This window comes from Scyliorhinus canicula, chromosome 1 (assembly GCF_902713615.1).
Source record: "Scyliorhinus canicula chromosome 1, sScyCan1.1, whole genome shotgun sequence".
NCBI classification, from domain to species: domain Eukaryota; kingdom Metazoa; phylum Chordata; class Chondrichthyes; order Carcharhiniformes; family Scyliorhinidae; genus Scyliorhinus; species Scyliorhinus canicula.
Genome location: NC_052146.1, coordinates 204,573,515 through 204,598,016, shown reverse-complemented (window position 1 = coordinate 204,598,016; position 24,502 = coordinate 204,573,515). Strand labels below are relative to the sequence as shown.

Below are 24,502 nucleotides of genomic sequence, written 5' to 3'. Positions count from 1 at the left end.
GAAGTTGTAGAACTCCATGTTGAGTATAGAAGGCTGTAATGTGCCTAATCAGAAGTTGAGGTGCTGCGCTTCCAGTTTGCATTGGGCATTGCTGGAGCATTGCAGCAGACATGCAGGCATGAGAGCAAGCCAAGAGAGCTTGGCACCAGTTGTACTTCACTAATCAGTAGAGTGATTGGGACAATCTGAATGCAAGTGTTACATAACTGCCTTTTATACTTGTGATTTTCATTCCCTGGGTAAGTTTCATTTGCCGTTGAGAGATCGGATTCTCGGTTTAATTTTAGTAATCTTGACTCGCTATTCGCATTTCATTTTTATTCATTCATGCCGCTCGTATGCCAGCATTTGTTGCCCATCCCTAATTACCCTTAAGAAGGTAGTTCTGTCACCTTGAACCGCTGTAGTATAAGTGTTGTAGGCACACTCAGTGCTGTCAGGGAGAGCGTTCGAGGGTTTTGACCCAGCGACAGTGAAGGAATAGTGATATATTTCCAAATCAGGAACATCTTTGGATTGGAAGGGAACTTGAGAGCTGGTGGTGTTCCCAAGCATCTGCGGCCCCTGTACTTTTACGTGGTAAAAATGGGTCCCAATCAAGTGGGCTGCTTTGTCCTGGATGGTGTCGAGCTTCTTGAATGTTGTTGGAGCTGCACTCATCCAGGCAAGTGGAGAGCGTTCCATTACAGTTTGACTGCCTTGGAGATGGTGGACAGGCTTTGGAACTCCCTTACAGAGAGCACGGTGGGTATACCGCACCCTCTTGGTTCAAGATGACAGAACACCACTACCTCCGCGAGGGAAATTACCATCTCAGACAATATAACCATCTTCTCATGATGTTCAAAAGGATCACCGAATCCCCCACTATTAACTCCCTGCCGGCCACCAAGCCATATAAATAGTGTGGCTACAAGAGCAGGTCGGAGCTAGCAATCCTGCGAGTAATTCAACACCATTTTGTGAGAGACCCTTCTTTTGGCTTGCCTATAAGATCGAGAGGAGGTGCCTGCACACGGACTTCAGAAGAAGGCAGGGCCATACCTGTCTGAGATGGATTCTGAAGTTAAACAGTTGACCAGTATCCCCTACCAAGGCTCAACGATGGAGTAATGGCCATATGGGTGAGGTGGCCTTGCGACTACTGGAGGGGAAAGCAGTGAGGAAGCAGAACGATACTATAGTACTTTTAGTGAAGAAATGTATGTAGAACAACGGGTGGGGCTGGTTCTGAACCAGTGCAATTAAAGTTGCTGATGGAGCCACTAGTTACAAACCTGGGAAGAATTTACTTCGGAAAGAATGAATGAACAGCAAGAGTTTTGTTTTCTGATCTGCAGGTGAAGAAAAAGTATGGCAGAACTATCACTGTGAGAAGAGTGTGAGTGATCCGGCCCACTCTGCATTTCCTGCAAGCGCTGCCAATATTACATCATCTGGAAACTTGGGGCGTTAGAACATAGAACAGCACAGAACAGGCCCTTCGGCCCTCAATGTTGTGCCGAGCCATGATCACCCTACTCAAACCCACGTATCCACCCTATACCCGTAACCGAACAACCCCCCCCCTTAACCTTACTTTTATTAGGACACTACGGGCAATTTAGCATGGCCAATCCACCTAACCCGCACATCTTTGGACTGTGGGAGGAACACAGGGGGAGGACGTGCAGACTCCACACAGACAGTGACCCAGCCGGGAATCGAACCTGGGACCCTTGAGCTGTGAAGCATTTATGCTAACCACCATGGTACCCTGCTGTTGTTATTTGAAGGATAGTGGAGCCCAGAATTGGTGAATAGATTAACCGGTTTCAGGTTTGCCAGGTGCAATGATTGACACAGCTGAGTTGTGATGTGACGTTTTGCAGAATGCCTTATCCAGTAGGACAGGTTATAGATAATTTCATAGAATTTACAGTGCAGAAGGAGGCCTTAAATCCCATTGAGTCTGCACCCGGCCCTGGGAAAGGGCACCCTACCCAAGCCCACACCCCCACTCTGCCTGCAACCCAGTAACCCCACCCAACCTTTTTGAACACTTAAGGGCAATATACCATGGCCAATCAACCTACCCTGCACATCTTTCGACTGTGGGAGGAAACCGGAGCACCCGGAGGAAACCCACGCAGACACGGGGGGAATGTGCAGACTCCGTACAGACAGTGACCCAAGCCGGGAATCGAACCTGGGACCCTGGAGCTGTGAAGCAACTGTGCTAACCACTACGCTAACGTGCTGCCCTAGGTTAGCCTAGGTTTTCCAAATTTGGGGCCTGCATTATCAGTGAGAAAGGTTGACGCGGGCAGAAATTCATCCATTTAATAGGTGATTTACTTTCTTTGCTACCTTGGAATTTGCTTGGAAAGACTGGCAGTTTTGGGAGACAGCATCCCTGGTTTAAGAACATGGGAATGGGAGCAGAAATAGGCCATGCCATCCTTCGAACCTACTCGGCATTTGAGACGATCATGGCTGACATCAAAAAACAAAGAAAAGTACAGCACAGGGACAGGTCCTTCTGTGGCGATCATGATGCCCCAACTAAAAACAAAACCTTCTGCCCTCAGTCGGTCCATATCCCTCTATTTCCTCCCTATACGTGTATCCATCCGGATGCCTCGGGCAGCACGGTAGCATGGTGGTTAGCATAAATGCTTCACAGCTCCAGGGTCCCAGGTTCGATTCCCGGCTGGGTCACTGTCTGTGCGGAGTCTGCACGTCCTCCCCGTGTGTGCGTGGGTTTCCTCCGGGTGCTCCGGTTTCCTCCCACAGTCCAAAGATGTGCGGGTTAGGTGGATTGGCCATGCTAAATTGCCCGTAGTGTAAAAAGTAAGGTTAAGGGGGGGTTGTTGGGTTATGGGTATAGGGTGGATACGTGGGTTTGAGTGGGGTGATCATTGCTCGGCACAACATTGAGGGCCGAAGGGCCTGTTCTGTGCTGTACTGTTCTATGTTCTATGTTCTAAATGTTGGTAATGTGCCTGCTTCCACCACATCCTCTGGCAGCGCGTTCCAGGCACCCACCACTCTGTGTGGAAAAACTCCCTCACATCGCTCTTGAACTTTTCCCCCTCACCTTGAACCTGTGCCCCCATGTAATTGACACTTCCACCCTTGGAGAAGGCCTCTGATTATCCACCCTGTCTATGCCTCTCCTAGTTTTGTAGACCTCTATCAGGTCTCCTCCCAGCCTCCGTCTTTCCAGTGAAAACAATCCTAATGTATTCAACCTCTCCTTAAAGCCAACACCCTCGGGACCAGGCAACATCCCGATGAACCTTCTTTGCATTCTCTCCAAAGCTTCCACGTCTGTCTGATAATGTGGTGATCAGAACTGCACGTAATACTCCAAATACAGCCTAACCAAGGTTTTATACAGCTGCAACATGATTTCCCAAGTCTTGTACTCCATGCCCCGTCTGATGAAGGCAAGCATGCCATATACCTTCTTAATCACCTTGGCCACCTGTGTTGCCACTTTTAGGGAACTGTGGACCTGCACGCCCAGATCCCTCTGTATGTTAATGTTCCTGAGAGTTCTGTCATTTACAGTATAATTCATACCTAGATTTGAGCTTTCAAAATGCATCACCTCTCATTTATCCGGATTTAACTCCATCTGCCATTTCTGTGCCCAAATCTCCAATCTATCTATATCCTATTTTTTCCTCTGACAATCCTCAACACTATCAGCAGCTCTGCCAATCTTCGTGTCACCTGCAAACTTACTAATCAGACTACCCCCATTTTCCTCCAGATCATTTCTATACACTACAAATAACATGGGTCTCAGCACTGATCCCTGTGGAACACCATTAGCTACAGATCTTCATTCTGAAAAACACCCTTCTACCACCACTCTCTGTCTTCTATATCTGAGCCAGTTCTGTATCCATCTAGCCAGCCCATCCCGAATCCCATGTGATTTTAGTTTTTGCACCTGTCTGCCATGATGACCGTGTCAAATGCCTTACAAAAGTCCATATAAACTACATCCACAGCCCTTCCCTCATCAATTTCTTTGTCACCTCTTCAAAAAACTCAATCATTTTGGTGAAACATGACCTTCCCTGTACAAAACCATGCTGCCTGTCACTAACTTGTCCATTTGAAAAATGAAAATCGCTTATTGTCACAAGTAGGCTTCAAATGCAGTTAGTGTGAAAAGCCCCGAGTCGCCACATCCCGGCACCTGTTCGGGGAGCTGGCACGGGATTTTTCTCCAAATGTGCATATATCCTGTCCCTCAGTATCTTTTCCAAAAGTTTTCCCACCACTGATGTCATGCTCACCGGCCTTCAATTTGCTGAATTATCCCTGCTTCCTTTCATAAACAAGAGAATAACATTGGCTATTCTCCAGTCCTCTGGAACCTTACCTGTGGTCAAAGAGAATGTGAAGATATCTGTTAAGGCCCCAGGTTTTTTCTCCCCTTGTCTCCTGGGATAGACCCCATCCAGCCCTGGGGACTTGTCTACCTTAATGCAATTTAGGATACTCAACACTTCTTTCTTTGATATATTGACATCCTCCAGAGAGTTCACCCACCTATCCCTGACCTCCACATCCGTCATGTCCTTCTCCCTGGTGATTACTGGTACAAAGTACTCATTAAGGATTTCACCCACTTCTTGTTGTTCCACGCATAATTTCCCACCATTATCCTTGAATGGATCTACTCTTTCTCTTGCTACCTGCTTGCTCCTAACATATTCATAAAAAGCCTTGGAATTTTCCTTGACCATGTTTGCTAAAGACATTTCATGGCCCCTTTTAGCCCTCCTAATGATTTGGATGTAATTGGCCCTCACCCAATCAGCATCCTCACTTGTGGGCCACTCTTGTCCTTATCCATGACTATTCGAAATCTATATGGTTGCCAAGTCCAAAATGCTCCCCTACTGAAACAAATGTTCCCCCACTGAAACATCAGTCACCTGGCCTAGAGGTTGGATTGTCAACATACTGTACAAAAAAACCCTCTTAGACACATCTAACAAATTGCTCTCCATCTGAGCCCCTGGCTCTAAGGAGCTCCCAGTCAATATGGGGGAAGCTAAAGTCACCCATCAGTATCTGACTATAGAACTGCTCCTCGGTCTCCTGTGGGCTGTTGGGAGGTCTACAGTACACTCCCAACATTGTAATTTCACTCTTCCTTATTCCTGAGCTCCGCCCATAATGCCTCACTACAAGATCCCTCCAATGTGTCTTCCCTCAACACAGCTGTGATCGGCTCTCTAATCTCATGCAACTCCCCCACCTCTCTTGTTTCCCCATCTCTCCTGTCTAAAACAATGATATCACGGAATGTTAAGCTGCCAGTCCTGTCCCTCCTTTAACCATATCTCAATATTTACAATTACATCATAGTTCCCTGCAGTAATCCAGGCTCTGTTCATCTGTCTTGCCTGTTATACTTCTTGCGCGGAAGCAAACGCACTCCAGACCTACAGTCTCACTGAGCCCTACGGCTTCCCTCTGCTGCACTATGTTTATATCTCAGTCCCACTTTTATCCCCAGTCAACTTCACATTCCTGCCGTATCCCCAAATCCCCTTCCTTCGTGCCCTCAAAATCTGTTGTTTTGGGACATAAAAATGCTCAGTAAAGTATGTTTACCACAGCCCGCTGGGGGAGAGAATTCCAAAGACTCTCAACCCTCTTGTGAAGAAATCTCCTCCAGGGCGAATCCTAAATGGCCGAACCCTTGTCCTGGGATTGTGAGCTCTTGGGAATGACGGACTTTTTTAATGTTAAAAGATGAATGGCCCTGGTTGGAGGGAGAGGATACCACTGAGTGATCCTGGAGGCGAGTACACCCACCAGTGCAGACCATCACTTAAGCTTTTGTGCGACATTGCACAAATGTGTGATAAAACACCCCATTGTGATACTGAGCCACATAGTGATGGAGGAGGGCAAATTGCTCAAAGCGACAGGATTTAAGGAGTGTCGTAAAGGAGGTGGAATGGTTGAGGGAGGGAATGCTAAAACCTGGGGCCGTGGCAGCTAAAGGCATGGCCACTGATGGCAGAGAGATTAAAATCATGGTTACTCAAGGGGGTATAAATGGATGAGCGCAGATATCTCTTGAGAGTTAGCGGAAGAGATCACAGAGATAGGGAAGGGGGCGAGGTCATGGAAGGATTTGAAAATACGGATGCTTAACTGGGAGCCACTGTAGGCGAACGAGCATGGGGCGTTGTGTGAATGATCTTGTTGCAAATCAAGATGAGGGCACAAGAATTTTGGTTAGTAGAATGTGGGAAGCTGGCCCGGGGTGCGTTCGAATCATCAGTAATGAAGGAGGATTGGGCTGGCTGGAGTACAAAGAAATGTGATTGGAAACAAAAAGGCTCACCAGGGATAGCAAAGCCTAATAGTAAAAGTTCTGAACATGTATTGAGAGTGGTAAAGGAGACTGCACACTCGTAAAAGACATTCATTAAAGATATCCATATCAAGAAAAAAAGACATTTTAAAATAAATAGTTTATGATTAAGTCCTGAATGGTTTTATAGAGTGAGTAATGAGAAATTTTCTTGCTTGATGCTGGTAACTGGTGCTGCTAACTGGGGCACACAAATGTGAGGAGTTTAAAAGAGGGAAACAATACAAGGCTATGGGTACGAAGCCGGAACGTTGGATTGATTGACAGCTCCGTGAAAGAACTGGCACAGACACGATGGGCCGAAAGGTCCGCTGTATTGTTCTATGACTTTAACTACAGATTGAGCTATCCTTCGGCTCCACAAATCTAATTTCAGTTTCATCCAATTAACCTCAACTTGTAATTTGTACATTGCTAACCTAGATCCATTCTGGCTGCCCTGTCATTGAGATGGTTACTTGATTAGTTTGCTGCTTGTTAAAATAATCTGTAGGAACAGACGTGAGAACCATTTTTAGTTCAAAAGGACTAGCCTCTGTTTAAGAGAGATTGCCCATTCAGTGGCCTTCTCCCAATATCGTTCCATCCCTTCCATAATGAGAGTCATATTCAACTTGGAGTGTTGACTGGAATCTTGTGGCGACCGGGGTTTCGGAGGCAGGCAGGAGAGCGGAGTAGAACCCCGTGTTGCCTCTAAACGGGAAGGCCCCCTGCATCTTGTTGCAATCAGGCATTTGACAGGCCAGTGGCGGCCCTTCCCCTTGGATCAAGGACCCCAGGAGCAGAGGTCCCACCCACCGAGAGCTGCTGGCCAATTGGAGGCCTGTAGCTCTGTCGAGTGGCAGTGGCTGTTGCGGGTACAATGCCCACTGAGGCTTGGCATTGTCACTGGACCCCACACTTGTTTATTTCAGATTTCCAGCATCCGCAGCATTTTGCTCGTATTTCCTTTAGATCCTTCTCTCCCTCTTCAGATTAAGCTGAAAATTGAGGTGAGTGACATATGCCTGTTGGCCAAGGCGAGGTAATAAATTGGTATCTTGGACTGTGGAATTGGAGTGCTTTCCAACTGTCCCCTCCACTCCAAAGAGTACATTACTGCCTTACAGATTCCGTTTGCTATTTATGTATGGCTACAGTCATGGGTCATTGGTCTGTTGGTTGTCGATGACATTGTGGTTTATGAAATCTGATGATGCTTCAGTAAGGGACTGCGATATTATTCTTGAAGGTTAACCAAGAAAAGATCTGCCCAGTTTAAATTGTACCTTGCACCAGGACCATTGTAATGGGGACAGGGGTAGACCATTCAGCCCCTCGTGTTTACCTGCCATCCATTTTAGATCACAACTGATTAGCATCTTAACTCTCATCGACCCACTCTTGATGACATAACTCTTGCCTCATAAAATGTATGATTCTCGGGTTTGAAGTTTTCAGTTGACCCCAGCCTCAACAGATTTTAGGGGGTTCCAGATGAGCATGTTTGTTAACAGGATATCTCTTGGCATGCGGCAGGGGCTGGTTTGCCAATTGGACAGGTGGATTTGAAAGAAGAGAGACTTCTGTCGAAATGATTGTGCATTTTTGAGGAAATCTGACTACTGATATTGTACGTAACTGTGATCAAATCTGACTGGCTGGCCGCGGCCAGTTTCCGGTTGCTTTCCACCACAGGAGGGCAGGTCTACTTGAGCACCACATTCTGAGGGACTGGATTGTTTTCCCACATGAAATGGAGTAAAGTCGCCATAGTCCCAGATGACCACAGGCTGCTTTCCCCTTTGAGGGGAGAGAGCTGATAGGTGCTGATTTAACCTGAAGACCACCACACCTCCGATGGGGGGCAGGTTTGAGAAGTCGGGGCCTTCATGGATATCCTCAGCTAGTACGGGAATTGAACCTGTGCTGCTGGCCTTGCTCTACATCACAAACCAGCTGTCTAGCCAACTGAGCTAAATCGGCCCCAAAGTTGATGTTTCAAAGGTTTTTACACAGTCCGCTAAAATGTTATAACCTTAGAAGTTCAGGTTTACTACATTTATTGAAAAATCACAGTTGTATTGCCCGTATAGGACAGAATTTCCTTCTCTTGAGGGTTGTGTGATTTTGGAACTCTCTTTTCAGAAGGCAGTGGAGGCGGGGTCACTGAATATTTTAAAGGTGGAAGTAGATTGTTTCCCGTTAGCCAATGGAATCAAACGTTATTGGGGGTAGATGGGAATGTGAAGCTCGAAACGCCAACATATAAGCCATGATCTTATTGAACGGTATGACATGCTTGAGGAACCAAATAACCCATGTCTCCTATTTTGTATGTTCTTTTGCCACCTCAAAATGTTTACACTCAGTGAAGTACTTTTTGAAATGCTGTCACTGTTGACGTGTAAGCACGGCCAGACAGTTTGCAAACTGCAAACTCCCACACACAGCAATATGATGCTGACCAGATGACTTATTTAGCTGAGGGGTAAGCATTGGCTGTGACATCAGGGAGAATTCCCTTCTTTTCTTCAAATAGTGACGTAGGATATGTTACATGATTCAAAGAGGGCTAATAGGACCTCGGTTTAATGTCTTATCTGAAATATATGGTACCACCGACAGCGCAGCACCTTCTTGGTACTGAATTAACGTCGTTGGATTGGATTTGTTTTATTGTCATGTGTGTACCGAGGTACAGTGAAAAGTATTGTTCTGCATACAGTCCAGACAGATCATTCCATACATGAAAAAAAACATGGGACATGAAACAAAATACACAATGTAAATACAAAGACACAGGCAGCAAGTTAGCAGACAGAGTGCAGTACTACTCAGTAGAGAAGATGTGGAAGAGATCAGTTCAGTCCATTAGAGGGTCATTCAGGAGTCTGGGAAAACAGGGAAGAAGCTGTTTTTGAACCTGTTAGTGCGCGTTCTCAGACTTTTGTATCTTCTGCCCGATGGTAGGAATTGGAAGAGAGAATAACCCGTGTGGGAAGGACCTTTGATAATGCTGCCTGCTTTCCCAAGATAGCGGGAGGTGTTGACGGAGTCAATGGATGGGAGTTGGGTTTGTGTGATGGACTGGGCTGTGTTCACGACTTTCTGTAGTTTCCTTACGGTCTTGGGGCTAAACAGTTAGAACATAGAACATGCAATGCAGAAGGAGGCCATTCGCCCATCGAGTCTGCGCCGACCCACTCAAGCCCTCACTTCCACCCTATCCCCGTAACCCAATAACCCATCCTAACCGTTTGGACACTAAGGGCAATTTAGCATGGCCAATCCACCTAAACTGTACGTCTTTGGACTGTGGGAAGAAACCGGAGCACCCGGAGGAAACCCACGCAGACACAGGGAGAACATGCAGACTCCGAACAGACAGTGACCCAGCGGGGAATCGAACTTGGGACCCTGGCGCTGTGAAGCCACAGTGCAAACCACTTGTGCTACCCATACCATACAAGTTGCCATACCAGGCTGTGATGCAGCCAGATAGGATGCTTTTGTTGTGCTCAAGTCGCTGGGATGGAATTTGAACCCATAACCTTCTCGACCATACACACGTTCCAGTGAGCCACAGTAGACCTGATGATTTTTGCCTGTGTTTAAATGAAAATAATTGATTGAGGTGTCAATTTCTTTTCCGCATCAACATGATTATTGAAAGCCATGAGAGGTTGTCCCAATTGGGTGTTCATGTCCTATATCTGGGTGTGGCTTACGTCAGTGATTTTCAAAGTGGTGGTCACGACCTCCAGATAGGTCGCGGGTGGTATAGAATGGGTTGCCAGAAATGATCCCCAAAGATCGCCTGACCATTTTTTCTTTTTTCTCTCCAGATAAATTCTCGCAGTACAGTGTATGACCACATGTGGCTGATGTAGAAGCCTACCTTGCCTCTCTGGGCCACAGTGTAGATAGATAGTTTGCAGTCACAGACCTGTAAAATTCTCTTTGGATGGCATTTCCTGCTACTGTGTTCAGCGTCAGGATCTGTATTATTTCTTGAATTCAGTCTGCCACTAACAAACCCCGTACGTCTTTTATCATTCTCTCAGTTAACCCAGACAAATAGCCTCCTCCATCCCTAGAAGCCCCTATGTCCATTCCTTGTCTCTCCACACGGGGCTCTTGTACTTCAAGAATGCTTCTTTCTTTCATCACCTCCCCCGCTGCTATCCAACCCCTCTTCCCAGGTACTCGTCCCCAAGCATCCGTCTCTGCCGTGTGGCTACATGGACTCCATTAGCTGAATTGGTTCCTGTACCACAAGGACTTTTGTATCTATCTTTGTCGGGACTTCAATTGTTCGTCAAAGATGGTGTTAGCTGACGACTAAACTACACTCATGTATACAGGAGCCGGTAAAATGTAGCAGGTGTACGGGATGGAACGCGTCTACACGTTTTGCATATTGATCAACTGTGTTGGGCCGAGCATTTGTTTTTCCTTGGCATGTTTTCAGTCTGTAACATAATTACCTGGGATACGGTACTGACAGGCGTCCAGTGACATTCTGTCTGACCGTGTTTTTCGTTCAACAGTTAGGGCTCCTGTTTCTGAAGTTGAAGGTTTTGAGTTTAATTGCCTATCCGATGTGTTAAGTTTTGAACGAGTGAACATGATGTTGATAAAACTGCAATATTGAGCCTGTTAATCTTTCCAGCGCTCGCAGGCAATTCTCCAGATGCTAACAATGGGTGTGGGAATATAAAAAAAGTCAAATAATCCTGAGTTACACTCTTCAGCAAGGTGTCAGGGTGAAGCTGTCGTTTAAGCTGAAACAACTGTTCAATTTACAATTTTACATTTAATAATACAGAAGTGCCAACAATGAGTGTGACGTTTTTAAAAGTAACGATGGAGAATATTTTATGAATATGGCGTGGATCGCAAGAGTCGGCTGTTCTGTAAATGTGGGTTGTCGGACCAAAAGTTTGGAAAAACACTGGCTGACGTAGATGTGAACGTTATTTCTTTCTCTCCGGTTGCTGAATCTCTTGAACGGTGTACTTGACGCCTCAAATTCTGAGAGCTTATTAATGAAATTCAGTCCGTGCGCTGCATTGCACCAATGTGCCTCCACGCGCTTGCACCAATCTGGGTGCTTCTGAAATTTGGAGAGGCTTCATTTTGAAGTTGCGTTATTCTAGGCAAATTGTACTTGTGGGGAAAATATCACCACTTTAATGGACAAATTATTCATGTTTGTGTATAACAAGGTAAACAGTTTAAAAGCAATGGAACCCCTTTCAGGAATTCGCTTAAACTAAGAGTGGTTGCGACATTTTCAGCTAAGTGTGACTCACTTGTGCATGATTATGTTTGTTTAGATTGATGCTTGACAGCATTGCGTCTCCTTTTTATACATTTACCCTTTATAAAAATGTAACTTGCGTATGAATTTTTCTATGTCCATCGTTTGGCTCTCTAATTATAAAGTGAAGTCCTAATCTCCACTCCGTTGAAAATTGTCACATTTAAAAAGGAGCAATAAAAGTCTGTTGGTAAGTGCTGTTGAAGTGTTCATAGTCATTTTTAAATGCAACTATTTACAAGTTTGCTGTGAATTTTAATCATGCCCATAGCACAAAAGGCTAGTTTCTTCAAATTGTTTGAGAGAAAATGAATCCGTTAATGCGATGACTTAAACTGAATGATAAGTGATTTGACTCGTGCCCGGCATGCTATTGTCTAGTTGATTCACCATGGTAGTGCCCTAAGCACGATGATGTTCTCGAAAGGCATTTGACGTTGAGGAGATACTGAGATCAGGCCATGAAAAGCTTGTTCAAATAGGTAGGTTTTAAGGAGTGTGTTGCAGGAGAGGGGAGAGGCGCAGAGGTTTACTGAGGGCATGCCAGGGCATGGCCACCGCTGGTAGAGCCAAGAAAATCCAGAGGGTGTTCAGGAGGCCAGAATTGGGGGAGTGTGGAGACCTCCCGAGGGTTGCGGAGTAAGAGGTGGTTATGCCGAGAGGGAGGACCTTGACGATCAACTTGGTAAATTAGGCACCGTTAATTGCTTAAAGAATTAGTTGGCACCTGAAGTTTGAAGAGCATCATTGGGTCATCTGATTCTTGCAGACAAGGGGGTATTTCCAGGCATTTGCTACTATTGCTTTTATGCTTCTAGGTAGTGTCAGACAGCAGTTGCATGTTAATTGTGTGTTCATTATGCTGTTAAGATACGAGGTGAAAGGCATTAGTTAATTAAGTGCTTTGAGCACTTATAAAGAGTGACCGTTGGTTAATGGATTGTCGGTAGGTAGGAATCAGACGTTTATAACGCTGCCTTCTGTGAATAAACCTATTAACAAGGAAAATATAAGTATCTTGTTTTGTACTTCATCGACTGGCTAGGGATTGGATTCATATTGTAAATAATTCCCCTGCCTGATTTTTCTCTGCTGCCTGGGTGGGGGGGGGGGGGGGGGGGGGGGGTGGGGGGGGGGGGGGGGGGGGGGGGGTGGAGGAGATGTCTGCCACCTGCTGTCATCCCCCTTACGATAGCACCACTCAGAGCGAGAGTGCTGGATTGGCACTGTGGGCCATGTGAGTAAGTGTACTGAATCACCGGGGCTCCTTCCCCACAAACTTACTGAGAAGTGGGTGGGTGATAGAACGACAGATATTAAAGTGAAGTCTGTGATGGGCTTTTGCTCAAAAGTCTGGAGAATTATCAGCCGCCTTTCCCATTCTGGAATTAAGTGTGAGCATTCTGCTGCCCCTTGCGAGAGCAAGTCTAATGGAGCAACATTGCCAGTGAATGGAAAAGCGAGGAGAACAATACATATGGCACATCTTGGATAAGCAATCTGAAGAAGAGATATCCCAGGGCTGGATTAAGAGATGGGTTTTAATGGGGTTGGGGGGTGGGGAATGCATGGTATTGTTTAAAAACTGTAATATTAAAACAGGTTTGATTTTTTGGACAGATGTTCAGGATTTCCTCACAAAGTACAGTGGCAGCTATTTTTATTCTTTCAGAGGATGTGGGCTTCGCTGGCTCGGCCAGCATATCTTGCCCATCCCTAATTCATAGAATCATAGAATTCACAGTGCAGAAGGAGGCCATTCGGCTCATCAAGTCTACACCGGCCCTTGGAAAGAGCACCCGACTTAAGCCCACATCTCCACCCTGTTCCCGTAACCTAGTAACCCCACTGAACTTTTGTTTTTGGACACGAGGGGCAATTTAGCATGACCAGTCCATCTAACCTGCACATCTTTGGACTGTGGAAGGAAACCGGAGGAAACACGCACAGTGTAGGACCTGCATAGACAATGACCCAAGCCAGGAATCGAACTTGGAGCTATGAAGCAACAGTGCTAACCACTGTGCTACCATGCTGCCCAATGCTACCGTGCTGCCCAATTGCTCTTCAGAAGGTACTGGTGAGCAATCCGACTTGAACCGCTGCAGTACATATGATGTAGGTGCAACCACAGTGCTGTTAGGGAGGGAGCTCCAAGATTTTCACCCAGGGATGGTCATATAGTTCCAAGGAACTTGTCGGTGATAGCGTTCCCCATACCTCTGCTGCCTTGGGTGTAGAGGTCAAATGGTTTTGAAGTTGTTGATTAGGATGTCTTGAAGAATTATCAGTTGTCTTGTTAGACTTTACTGTTGCAGCACTCTGCTTCTGTATTCAATTCTACTTCTTTTTTAATGCAGCCATGCATCGGAGGTCGGTAAGATTTTGTATGTTTAATAATAGATTTTTATTTAGAGCTGAGGTTGGTGCATTTGTGAACTATGGGAAACCCAACCACCTTTCATACTTTAACATACACCACACCTCATAGCTGAGAGTTCCTAATTGTTGGTCCTCACCATTCTGTCTCCCAAAGACTCCGATCACCATTTTGCGTGTCCTCTATTTCCAGTGAACCGACTTTTCTTTTCTTTTCGTTGTGTTTTATTTATGGTGCTTTGGGAGATTTCCTGCTGTGTAGGTGTCCACTCGGATTGCTGTGAGCAAAGCTGGTGGATTCCAGTTGACAGGGGTGTGATTGATGTGGTAGAGGTATGAGCTAAATGTGAACATATCCATGCTGAAGCATTTTCATGTTCCATTGAGGCATTCAAGAGGGCATTGGATGATTATTTGAATAGAAAAATAATGTGCAGAGGTACAGGGGAAAGGCAGGAGAATAGCAGTCAGAGTACTCGTTTGGAGGGCCGTTGCAGACAAGATGGGCCGAATGGCGGCTCCTGCCCTGTGACAATTGTGTGATTCAGTGCAAGGGATGTTTTTTTTGGGTGTTTTAAATCCTTTTGCTCAGTGTGTCACTTCGGCTATTTTCTGATCTTCACATTGCAGTGCATATGTTGGTAAAACGCATTGCCAAAACTGAGCTGGCGAACTGGGTCAGATTATTTGCCTTGCGTGAGTGGTGCTGGGATTAGAATGCTATCTCATAGTGATGAGACTTTATTTTGTTGTTGGCCTTTATGGTCTGATGCAGCGTCTGCTGGGCCTTTCTTCGGCTGGCTCAAGATGGTGACACAGTGGTAATGTCACTGGACTAATAATACAGAGGCCCAGACTAATGCCTTGAGGCTCTGGTTCAAAGCCACCATTGCAGCTGGTGAAATTATAAATTAAATTAATAAATCTGGAATATAAAAAATAATCTCTGTAATGGTGATTGTGACAACTGTCGTCAATTGTCAGAAGAATTTTATTTAATAGATTTACTGTATCCAATCAGGGACAATTGTGTTGCCAATCCACCTACTCTGCACATCTTTGGGTTGTGGGAGTGAGACCCATGCAGATATGGGGAGAACGTGCTAACTCCACACGGACAGTGTCCCGTGGCTGGGATCGAAACCCGGGTCCTTGGCACCGTGAGGCAGCAATGCTAACTACTGTGCCACCATGCCATCTGTCATAAGAACAATGCTAGGAAAGCAGCTATCCTTACCTGGAGAATGGATGGCCTGGCTCATTTTATTGCAGGAGTCAATGAATCACACCGATGTGTCTTTGTTCTCTGATTTCACAAAACGCAATGGTGCTTGTGACCTGATCACTTGAGTTGGAGGGGAGGAAAGTAAGAATTTGAACTGTTTTCTTTTTCCCTTCCGCAGCCATGCCCCGTGGTGCCCAGCGTGCAAGCAAATCCAGGCTGATTGGGAGCATCTTGGAAAATCCCGTGGGGAACTTGGCATCCATGTGGGAAAGATAGATGTCACTCGAGAACCAGGTACACCTGAGGGTTAGCTTTTTAAAACTGAGCGCGTTTGCTCCGGGCTGAGTTTGTGAAACATTGTTATGGTGGCTTTTTTTTGGAAGAGGTGAGGAGGAGGCAAGAAATAAAGCTGTACACTATTTATGACCACACGGGCAGTCATAAACATACAGTGCAGTACGCCGTGTCCTCCACTGCTTTCAAAAATACGCCACACAATCTTGCTGAATAATTTATCTGAACTAAAATCAGATATTGAACTGCAGTGTTAAGAAACATTCCTTCAGCTTTGAACCTTATCTTCCACTGCATGTGGTTCCAAATAATAATGTTTCAGATGTGGTTTGAAATTTTTGTTTGTATGCATAGTGTACATTTTCAATTCTGCTCTGTTCACTTCAAGCCCAGTACATGTGATTCCAATATATAATTTAAGGGAGAGTCACAGGGCAGAATTTTCTTTTTTTTTTTACAATGGTCGTGATCTTCCGGCCACGCTGTGCGCTCCTGGGATCTACCCGGCTCATAACGCCACGTGAGATTCAACGCAATCTCATGAGACGTTGCAAAGGAAATCCTGCCCACAATGGGTGGGATCAGTTTTTGGCAGATCTGCATATTAGAGCGAGCCAGTAAGTCGTACTCTAATATGCAGATTCACAAGGTTCCTAAACTGTGGGATTCAATCCCTTCGCCTTGGGCAAGCGCTGTTTGGTACATGTCCCCCAAAATGGGGACCAGACTGAATGGCACTCGGGGTCTCCAAGGGGATCGGAGGCTCCCCAACTACATGCCCTTTGAGCAAGGTGGTGCCCTGGCACTGCTGGTGTCACCTGGATATCCTGGCAGTGCCACATGGGTACCAGCCTGATGCCAGGGTGCCAGGTTGGCCCTGCCAAGCTGGCATTTTGTGCACGCACGTTATTGGGCCGGTGTTGCTTGGCGTGGGTGTTGGGGGCTGTGGGGTGGCACTGGGGGACCCTCCCATGTTGCGTTCAGGCTGGGGGAATCAGGGATTGTTTTGTGAGCCTCTGAGATCGGCTCGCCATTTTTAAATAGCTACAACGGGGAGTTCTACGAGCAGAGCCCCCCGTTGTAAAACGGGTCTACGTGTGGCCTCGGCCGCGCCATATTAGAAATGAGGTTCTTGTAGAGTGAATTGAGAAAAGGAACAGCATATTTGGCACCTTTTACAAGCCCAGGACATCCCAGAGTGCTTTGCAGCCAATCAAGTATTCGTGCTGTTGTAATGTAGGAAATGCAGCTGCCAATGAACACACAGCACGTTCCCACAAGCAGCAATGCAATAATGACCAAATAATCGATACTGAGGGAGTGCTGCACTGTCAGAGGCTCAGTACTGAGGTCGTGCTGCACTGTCAGAGGCTCGGTACTGAGGGAGCGCTGCACTGTCAGAGGCTCAGTACTGAGGGAGTGCTGCACTGTCAGGAGGGTCAGTACTGAGGTTGTGCTGCACTGTCAGAGGGTCAGGACTGAGGTTGTGCTGCACTGTCAGAGGGTCAGGACTGAGGGTGTACTGCACTGTCAAGAGGGTCAGTACTGAGGGAGTGCCACACTGTCAGAAGCTCGGTCCTGAGGGAGGGCTACACTTTCTGGAGGGTCGGAGGTTCGATACTGAGGGAGTGCTGCACTGTCAGGGGGTCAGTACTGAGGGAGTGCTGCACTGTCAGAGGGTCAATACTGAGGGAGTGCTGCACTGTCAGGAGGTCAGTACTGAGGGAGTGCTGCACTGTCAGGAGGTCAGTACTGAGGGAGTGCTGCACTGTCAGGAGGTCAGTACTGAGGGAGTGCTGCACTGTCAGGAGGTCAGTACTGAGGGAGTGCTGCATTGTCAGACAGTCAGTACTGAGGGTGTACTGCACTGACGGGGTCAGTACTGAGGGAGTGCTGCACTGTCAGAGGCTTGATACTGAGGGAGTGCTGCACTGTCAAGAGGGTCAGTACTGAGGGAGTGCCACACTATCAGAAGCTCGGTCCTGAGGGAGGGCTACACTTTCCGGAGGGTCGGAGGTTCGATACTGAGGGAGTGCTTCACTGTCCAGAGGGTCAGTACTGAGGAGTGCTGCACTGTCCAGAGGGTCAGTACTGAGGGAGTGCTGCACTGTCAGGGGGTCAGTACTGAGGGAGTGCTGCACTGTCAGAGGGTCAATACTGAGGGAGTACTGCACTGTCAGGAGGTCAGTACTGAGGGAGTGCTGCACTGTCAGGAGGTCAGTACTGAGGGAGTGCTGCATTGTCAGACGGTCAGTACTGAGGGTGTACTGCACTGTCAGGGGGTCAGTACTGAGGGTGTACTGCACTGTCAGGGGGTCAGTACTGAGGGAGTGCTGCACTGTCAGAGGGTCAATACTGAGGGAGTGCTGCACTGTCAAGAGGGTCAGTACTGAGGGAGTGCCACACTATCAGAAGCTCGGTCCTGAGGGAGTGCTGCACTTTCCGGAGGGTCGGAGGTTCGATACTGAGGGAGTGCCACACTGTCAGAGGGTCAGTACTGAGGGAGTGCTGCACTGTCCAGAGGGTCAGTACTGAGGGAGTGCTGCACTGTCAGGGGGTCAGTACTGAGGTAGTGCTGCACTGTCAGAGGGCCAGTATTGAGGGAGTGCTGCACTGTCAGGGGTTCAGTACTGAGGGAGTGCTGCACTGTCAGGGGGTCAGTACTGAGGTAGTGCTGCACTGTCAGAGGGCCAGTACTGAGGGAGTGCTGCACTGTCAGGAGGTCAGTACTGAGGGAGTGCTACACTGTGAGAGGGTCAGTACTGAGGGAGTGCTGCATTATCAGGGGGTCAGGACTGAGGGAGTGCTGCATTGTCAGGGGGTCAGGACTGAGGGAGTGCTGCACTGTCAGGGGGTCAGAACTGAGGGAGTGCTGCACTGTCGGAGGAGCAGACTTGCAGATGGGACCTTAAGCTGAGGCCCTATCTGCACTGTCATGTAGGTGTAAAAGATCACATGACGCTAGTTTGAAGAAGGATAGAGGAGTTCTCCCCGGTTCCCAAGCGAGTGTCTATCCTTCAAATCAACATCCACTACAAACATGTTGTCTGATTTGTCACATTGCTGCTACCCAGTGCTTGCTACTTGCATTTCCAATATGGTGACAGTGACTACACAAGTATTTAAATTGGCTGTGAAACGCTGTGGGACATCCTGAAGTCACGAAAGATGCTATATAAATGCAAGTCTTTTTGAAAGTGGGATATATTATACATGTCATCAAAATATACTAATTGGACGTTATTTAAACAAACTTGAAAAACCTTGTGCCTTGAACGATGGGGTACGTGGACTGCAGTGCTGCTATGTTCCAGAGGACTGTGGATTCATGATCTTTTAAAAGTGTTAATGTATTGCAGGCCAATTGGATATTATTTGGACATTATATCACAGTCTGTTACTATACCACAGGAGAGGCTCCATGTTTATCTGAGATAAATCAGTACATGACAAAGTGGGAACAAATTGTTCCTGATTTTGATATCGGTTGAAATAAATTGAGCTTAAATCTGGTTTGAGACGTCAATGTGGAAAAGATGAAGTTTTTATCTTCATAGAATCCCTACAGTGGAGGAGGAGGCCATTCAGCTCATCAGGTCTGCACCAACTCTCCAAAAGAGTACTCTGCCTAGGCCCACACCCTAACCCGTTAACCCAGTAACCCCACCTAACATTTTGGACATTATGGGGCAATTTAGCGTGGCCAATCTACCTAACCTGCGCATCTTTGGACTGTGGGAGGTGTTATGGGCCAGGGTTTAGAGAACCCCAAAGTGTATCATGGGGTTCACCTGACCCACAACTTTTAATAGATTGTGGTATGGGGAGCAGACGGCCACTCTACAGGTGTGGTACAGCAGAAATGGAAAAGTATTTGTTGAAGCAAAACAATGTTTATTCTATGAACTCAAGTTAACCCTTTTAAAACATACAGTGAACATCTTAGCAACCATCAATTCAAATACAACCCCCAAAGAATATAAAACGAAGTAATTCTTACTTTCCTTTTAACATCCATAAGACTTAAAAACACCTTTTAACAGAAAGACATCAGGCTTTACTTCACTACTGAGAACAGTGACCACGTTGAAATCAGCAAATGGACACTCATAGCTTGCAGAGGTTAATGAACATCCTGCTGTGATTGCAGCTTCTCCAAAACTAAAATGAAACCAAACTCACCCTGCAGCAAAAAGTCGAAAGTGAAAGTAAAAAGCTGACAGACAGCCCAGCTCCACTCACTCTCTGACATCTCTGCAGTAATAAACACCCATTTCTTAAAGGTACTCTACAGATATTTATATACATACCCATTTATAAACACCCATTTCTTAAAGGTACTCTCACATGACAGAGGAAACCGGAGCATCTGGAAGAAACCATTGCAGACAGGGTGAGAAAGTGCAAACTCAACACAGTCACCCGAGGCTGGAATTGAACCCGGGTCCCTGGCTCTGTGAGGCAGCAGTGATAACCACTGTGCCAACGTACCACTTAACAGTTTTAACTTTTTTGTAAAGTGGCGCTTTAAAGAACACAGCTGGTTTGTGATGCAGAGCGAGGCCAGCGAGGCTGACGTAATTCATGAAGACCCCACCTTTTTAACCTTACATAAGAACATAAGAACATAAGAACTAGGAGCAGGAGTAGGCCATCTGGCCCCTCGAGCCTGCTCCGCCATTCAATTAGATCATGGCTGATCTTTTGTGGACTCAGCTCTACTTTCCGGCCCGAACACCATAACCCTTAATCCCTTTATTCTTCAAAAAACTATCTATCTTTACCTTAAAAACATGTAATGAAGGAGCCTCAACTGCTTCACTGGGCAAGGAATTCCATAGATTCACAACCCTTTGGGTGAAGAAGTTCCTCCTAAACTCAGTCCTAAATCTACTTCCCCTTATTTTGAGGCTATGCCCCCTAGTTCTGCTGTCACCCGCCAGTGGAAACAACCTGCCCGCATCTATCCTATCTATTCCCTTCATAATTTTAAATGTTTCTATAAGATCCCCCCCTCATCCTTCTAAATTCCAACGAGTACAGTCCCAGTCTACTCAACCTCTCCTCATAATCCAACCCCTTCAGCTCTGGGATTAACCTAGTGAATCTCCTCTGCACACCCTCCAGTGCCAGTACGTCCTTTCTCAAGTAAGGAGACCAAAACTGAACACAATACTCCAGGTGTGGCCGCACTAACACCTTATACAATTGCAACATAACCTCCCTAGTCTTAAACTCCATCCCTCTAGCAATGAAGGACAAAATTCCATTTGCCTTCTTAATCACCTGTTGCACTTGTAAACCAACCTTCTGTGACTCATGCACTAGCACACCCAAGTCTCTCTGAACAGCGGCATGCTTTAATATTTTATCGTTTAAATAATAATCCCGTTTGCTGTTATTCCTACCAAAATGGATAACCTCACATTTGTCAACATTGTATTCCATCTGCCAGACCCGAGCCCATTCACTTAACCTATCCAAATCCCTCTGCAGACTTCCAGTATCCTCTGCACTTTTCGCTTTACCACTCATCTTAATGTCATCTCCAAACTTGGACACATTGCCCTTGGTCCCCAACTCCAAATCATCAATGTAAATTGTGAACAATTGTGGGCCCAACACGGATCCCTGAGGGACACCACTAGCTACTGATTGCCAACCAGAGAAACACCCATTTATCCCAACTCTTTGCTTTCTATTAATTAACCAATCCTCTATCCATGCTACTACTTTACCCTTAATGCCATGCATCTTTATCTTATGCAGCAACCTTTTGTGTGGCACCTTGTCAAAGGCTTTCTGGAAATCCAGATATACCACATCCATCGGCTCCCCGTTATCTACTGCACTGGTAATGTCCTCAAAAAATTCCACTAAATTAGTTAGGCATGACCTGCCTTTAACGAACCCATGCTGCGTCTGCCCAATGGGACAATTTCTATCCAGATGCCTCGCAATTTCTTCCTTGATGATAGATTCCAGCATCTTCCCTATTACCGAAGTTAAACTCACTGGCCTATAATTTCCTGCTTTCTGCCTACCTCCTTTTTTAAACAGTGGCGTCACGTTTGCTATTTTCCAATCCACCGGGACCACCCCAGAGTCTAGTGAATTTCGGTAAATTATCACTAGTGCATCTACAATTTCCCTAGCCATCTCTTTTAGCACTCTGGGATGCATTCCATCAGGGCCAGGAGACTTGTCTACCTTTAGCCCCATTAGCTTGCCCATCACTCCCTCCTTAGTGATAACAATCCTCTCAAGGTCCTCACCTGTCATAGCCTCATTTCTATCAGTCGCTGGCATGTTATTTGTGTCTTCCACTGTGAAGACCGACCCAAAAAACCTGTTCAGTTCCTCAGCCATTTCCTCATTTCCCATTATTAAAACTCCCTTCTCATCCTCTAAAGGACCAATATTTACCTTAGCCACTCTTTTTTGTCTTTTATATTTGTAAAAACTTTTACTGTCTGTTTTTATATTCTGAGCAAGTTTACTCTCATACTCTATCTTACTCTTCTTTATAGCTTTTTTAGTAGCTTTCTGTTGCCCCCTAAAGATTTCCCAGTCCTCTAATCTCCCAGCACTCTTTGCCACTTTATATGCTTTTTCCTTCAATTTGATACTCTCCCTTATTTCCTTAGATATCCACGGTCGATTTTCCCTCTTTCTTCCGTCCTTCCTTTTTGTTGGTATAAACCTTTGCTGAGCACTGTGAAAAATCGCTTGGAAGGTTCTCCACTGTTCCTCAACTGTTCCACCATAAAGTCTTAGCTCCCAGTCTACCTTAGCTAGTTCTTCTCTCATCCCCTTGTAATCTCCTTTGTTTAAACACAAAACACTAGTATTTGATTTTACTTTCTCACCCTCCATCTGTATTTTAAATTCCACCATATTGTGATCGCTCCTTCCGAGAGGATCCCTAACTATGAGATCATGAATCAATCCTGTCTCATTACACAGGACAAGATCTAGGACTGCTTGTTCCCTCGTAGGTTCCATTACATACTGTTCTAGGAAACTATTGCGGATACATTCTATAAACTCCTCCTCAAGGTTGCCTTGACCGACCTGGTTAAACCAATCGACATGTAGAGTAAAATCCCCCATGATAACTGCTGTACCATTTCTACATGCATCAGTTATTTCTTTGTTTATTGCCTGCCCCACCATAACGTTACTATTTGGTGGCCGATAGACTACTCCTATCAGTGACTTTTTCGCCTTACTATTCCTGATTTCCACCCAAATGGATTCAACCTTATCCTCCATAGCACCGATGTCATCCCTTACTATTGCCCGGATGTCATCCTTAAATAACAGAGCAACACCACCTCCCTTACCATCCACTCTGTCCTTCCGAATAGTTTGATACCCTCGGATATTTAACTCCCAGTCGTGACCATCCTTTAACCATGTTTCAGTAATGGCCACTAAATCATAGTCATAAACCATAAACCATTACCCCTCACTTGAGGTGTGGTGACCAGTCAGCTCTCGCCCTCAAGAGGGAAGCAGCTTATGGTCATCTGGGAGGATGGCGACTTTACATTGATACACCCTCTGAAGAAGCACTAAAGAACTCCGCAGCCAAATGATTATTTTGCATTGTACTCTGTTATGTTGTTCAAATACTCACAGCCAGTTTGAATTGTAAGCAATTCCCTAAGGCTCCTTCGACAGCACCTTCCAATCATGTGACCTCTACCGCCAAGAAAGTGAAGGGCACCGGATGCGTGGAACCACCACCACCTGCAGGTCTCCTTTCCAAGCACTCGCCCTCCTGACTTGGAACTATATCGCCATTCCTTCACTGTCACTGGGCCTAAATCCTGGAACTCTCCCAAACTGCATTATTGATATAACTACACCACGTGGACTTGCAGGAGTTCAAGAATGTAGCTCACCACCACCTTTTCAACGGCAATTAGGGATGGCTAACAAACACTGGCCCACATTCCGCGAAATGCTAACGTTCCACAAACGGCACTCGACACAGAGTTGCTCGTTGATTTGTCCTTGTTGGTATTATTTGTGGAAGAAGATGGGTCTGGCTGGATGAGGAAACCCCCCCCCCCTCACAATGTTCTTCAGTCGTATTTCAGCTGTTCTTCCATTGTTGCTGGGCCAAGATCCTGGCCCTAAAAGAACCGTGGGTGTATCAACGGCAACAGAGCGGCTCATGAGGGCGGCTCACTATCAGCTTCGCAACGGCATCTATGGATGGGTAATAAAAGCTGGCCTTGCAAGCGACGTCAGATTTACTTTTGTCAAAATACACACATCCGATTTCTTTCATGTTATTGACCTCAAAACACAATAATTAGCAGACAAGCAATCACAATTATAGGGAGGAAAATATGAGGTGGTTTCCTGTTCATCCTTTGGTTGGGAAGCTCATCCATATGTTTTTGTTGGTGAAGATCCTTAAATTAACAGCCAGCCTTTGGAAGAGAGGTTATGCAGAAATGCTAATGCCGTTTAAATTTGTACTTGAATTGGATTTTACATTGAAAGGAACACACATTAATGATTGCGAACTGTAAGTGCTGTTCAGAAATAAAACTTTTAACGTGTAGGAGGAGCCACGTTACAAAATCTCAGGTATTGACTGAGCTTTGAGCGAAGGATCAGGCTATAGAGCAATCTGCCACCCCAGTTAATTGCACATGTTGTTTGTGTTACTGTATTTTACTATTCAGATTGAAAGAGATATGAAGGGCAGGATTCTCCGGCCTCTCAGCGCGTGTTTCTCGGCGGCGACTTTGCTGCCGACTGGATTCTCTGGTTGCCTGGAAACACACGTGACCAGAAAATCCCACCGCTGGTGTGCGGCCGGAGAATTGCGGCCCAAGTGTTTGATTGTTTGATCAAAGCTGTCAGTGTTGAGGGAGCTTCG

The 24,502-nt window shown here is 46.1% G+C and overlaps 1 protein-coding gene across 1 annotated transcript in view; it reads left to right on the top strand.

Moving 5' to 3' along the window:
* tmx4 (thioredoxin-related transmembrane protein 4) overlaps positions 1–24,502 on the top strand; it is a 72,016-nt gene that overhangs the window by 32,543 nt on the left and 14,971 nt on the right. The window contains exon 2 of the mRNA XM_038806352.1: positions 15,485–15,600. Coding sequence (XP_038662280.1) covers positions 15,485–15,600 — 116 coding nt within the window. The remainder of the gene's footprint in view (positions 1–15,484; positions 15,601–24,502) is intronic.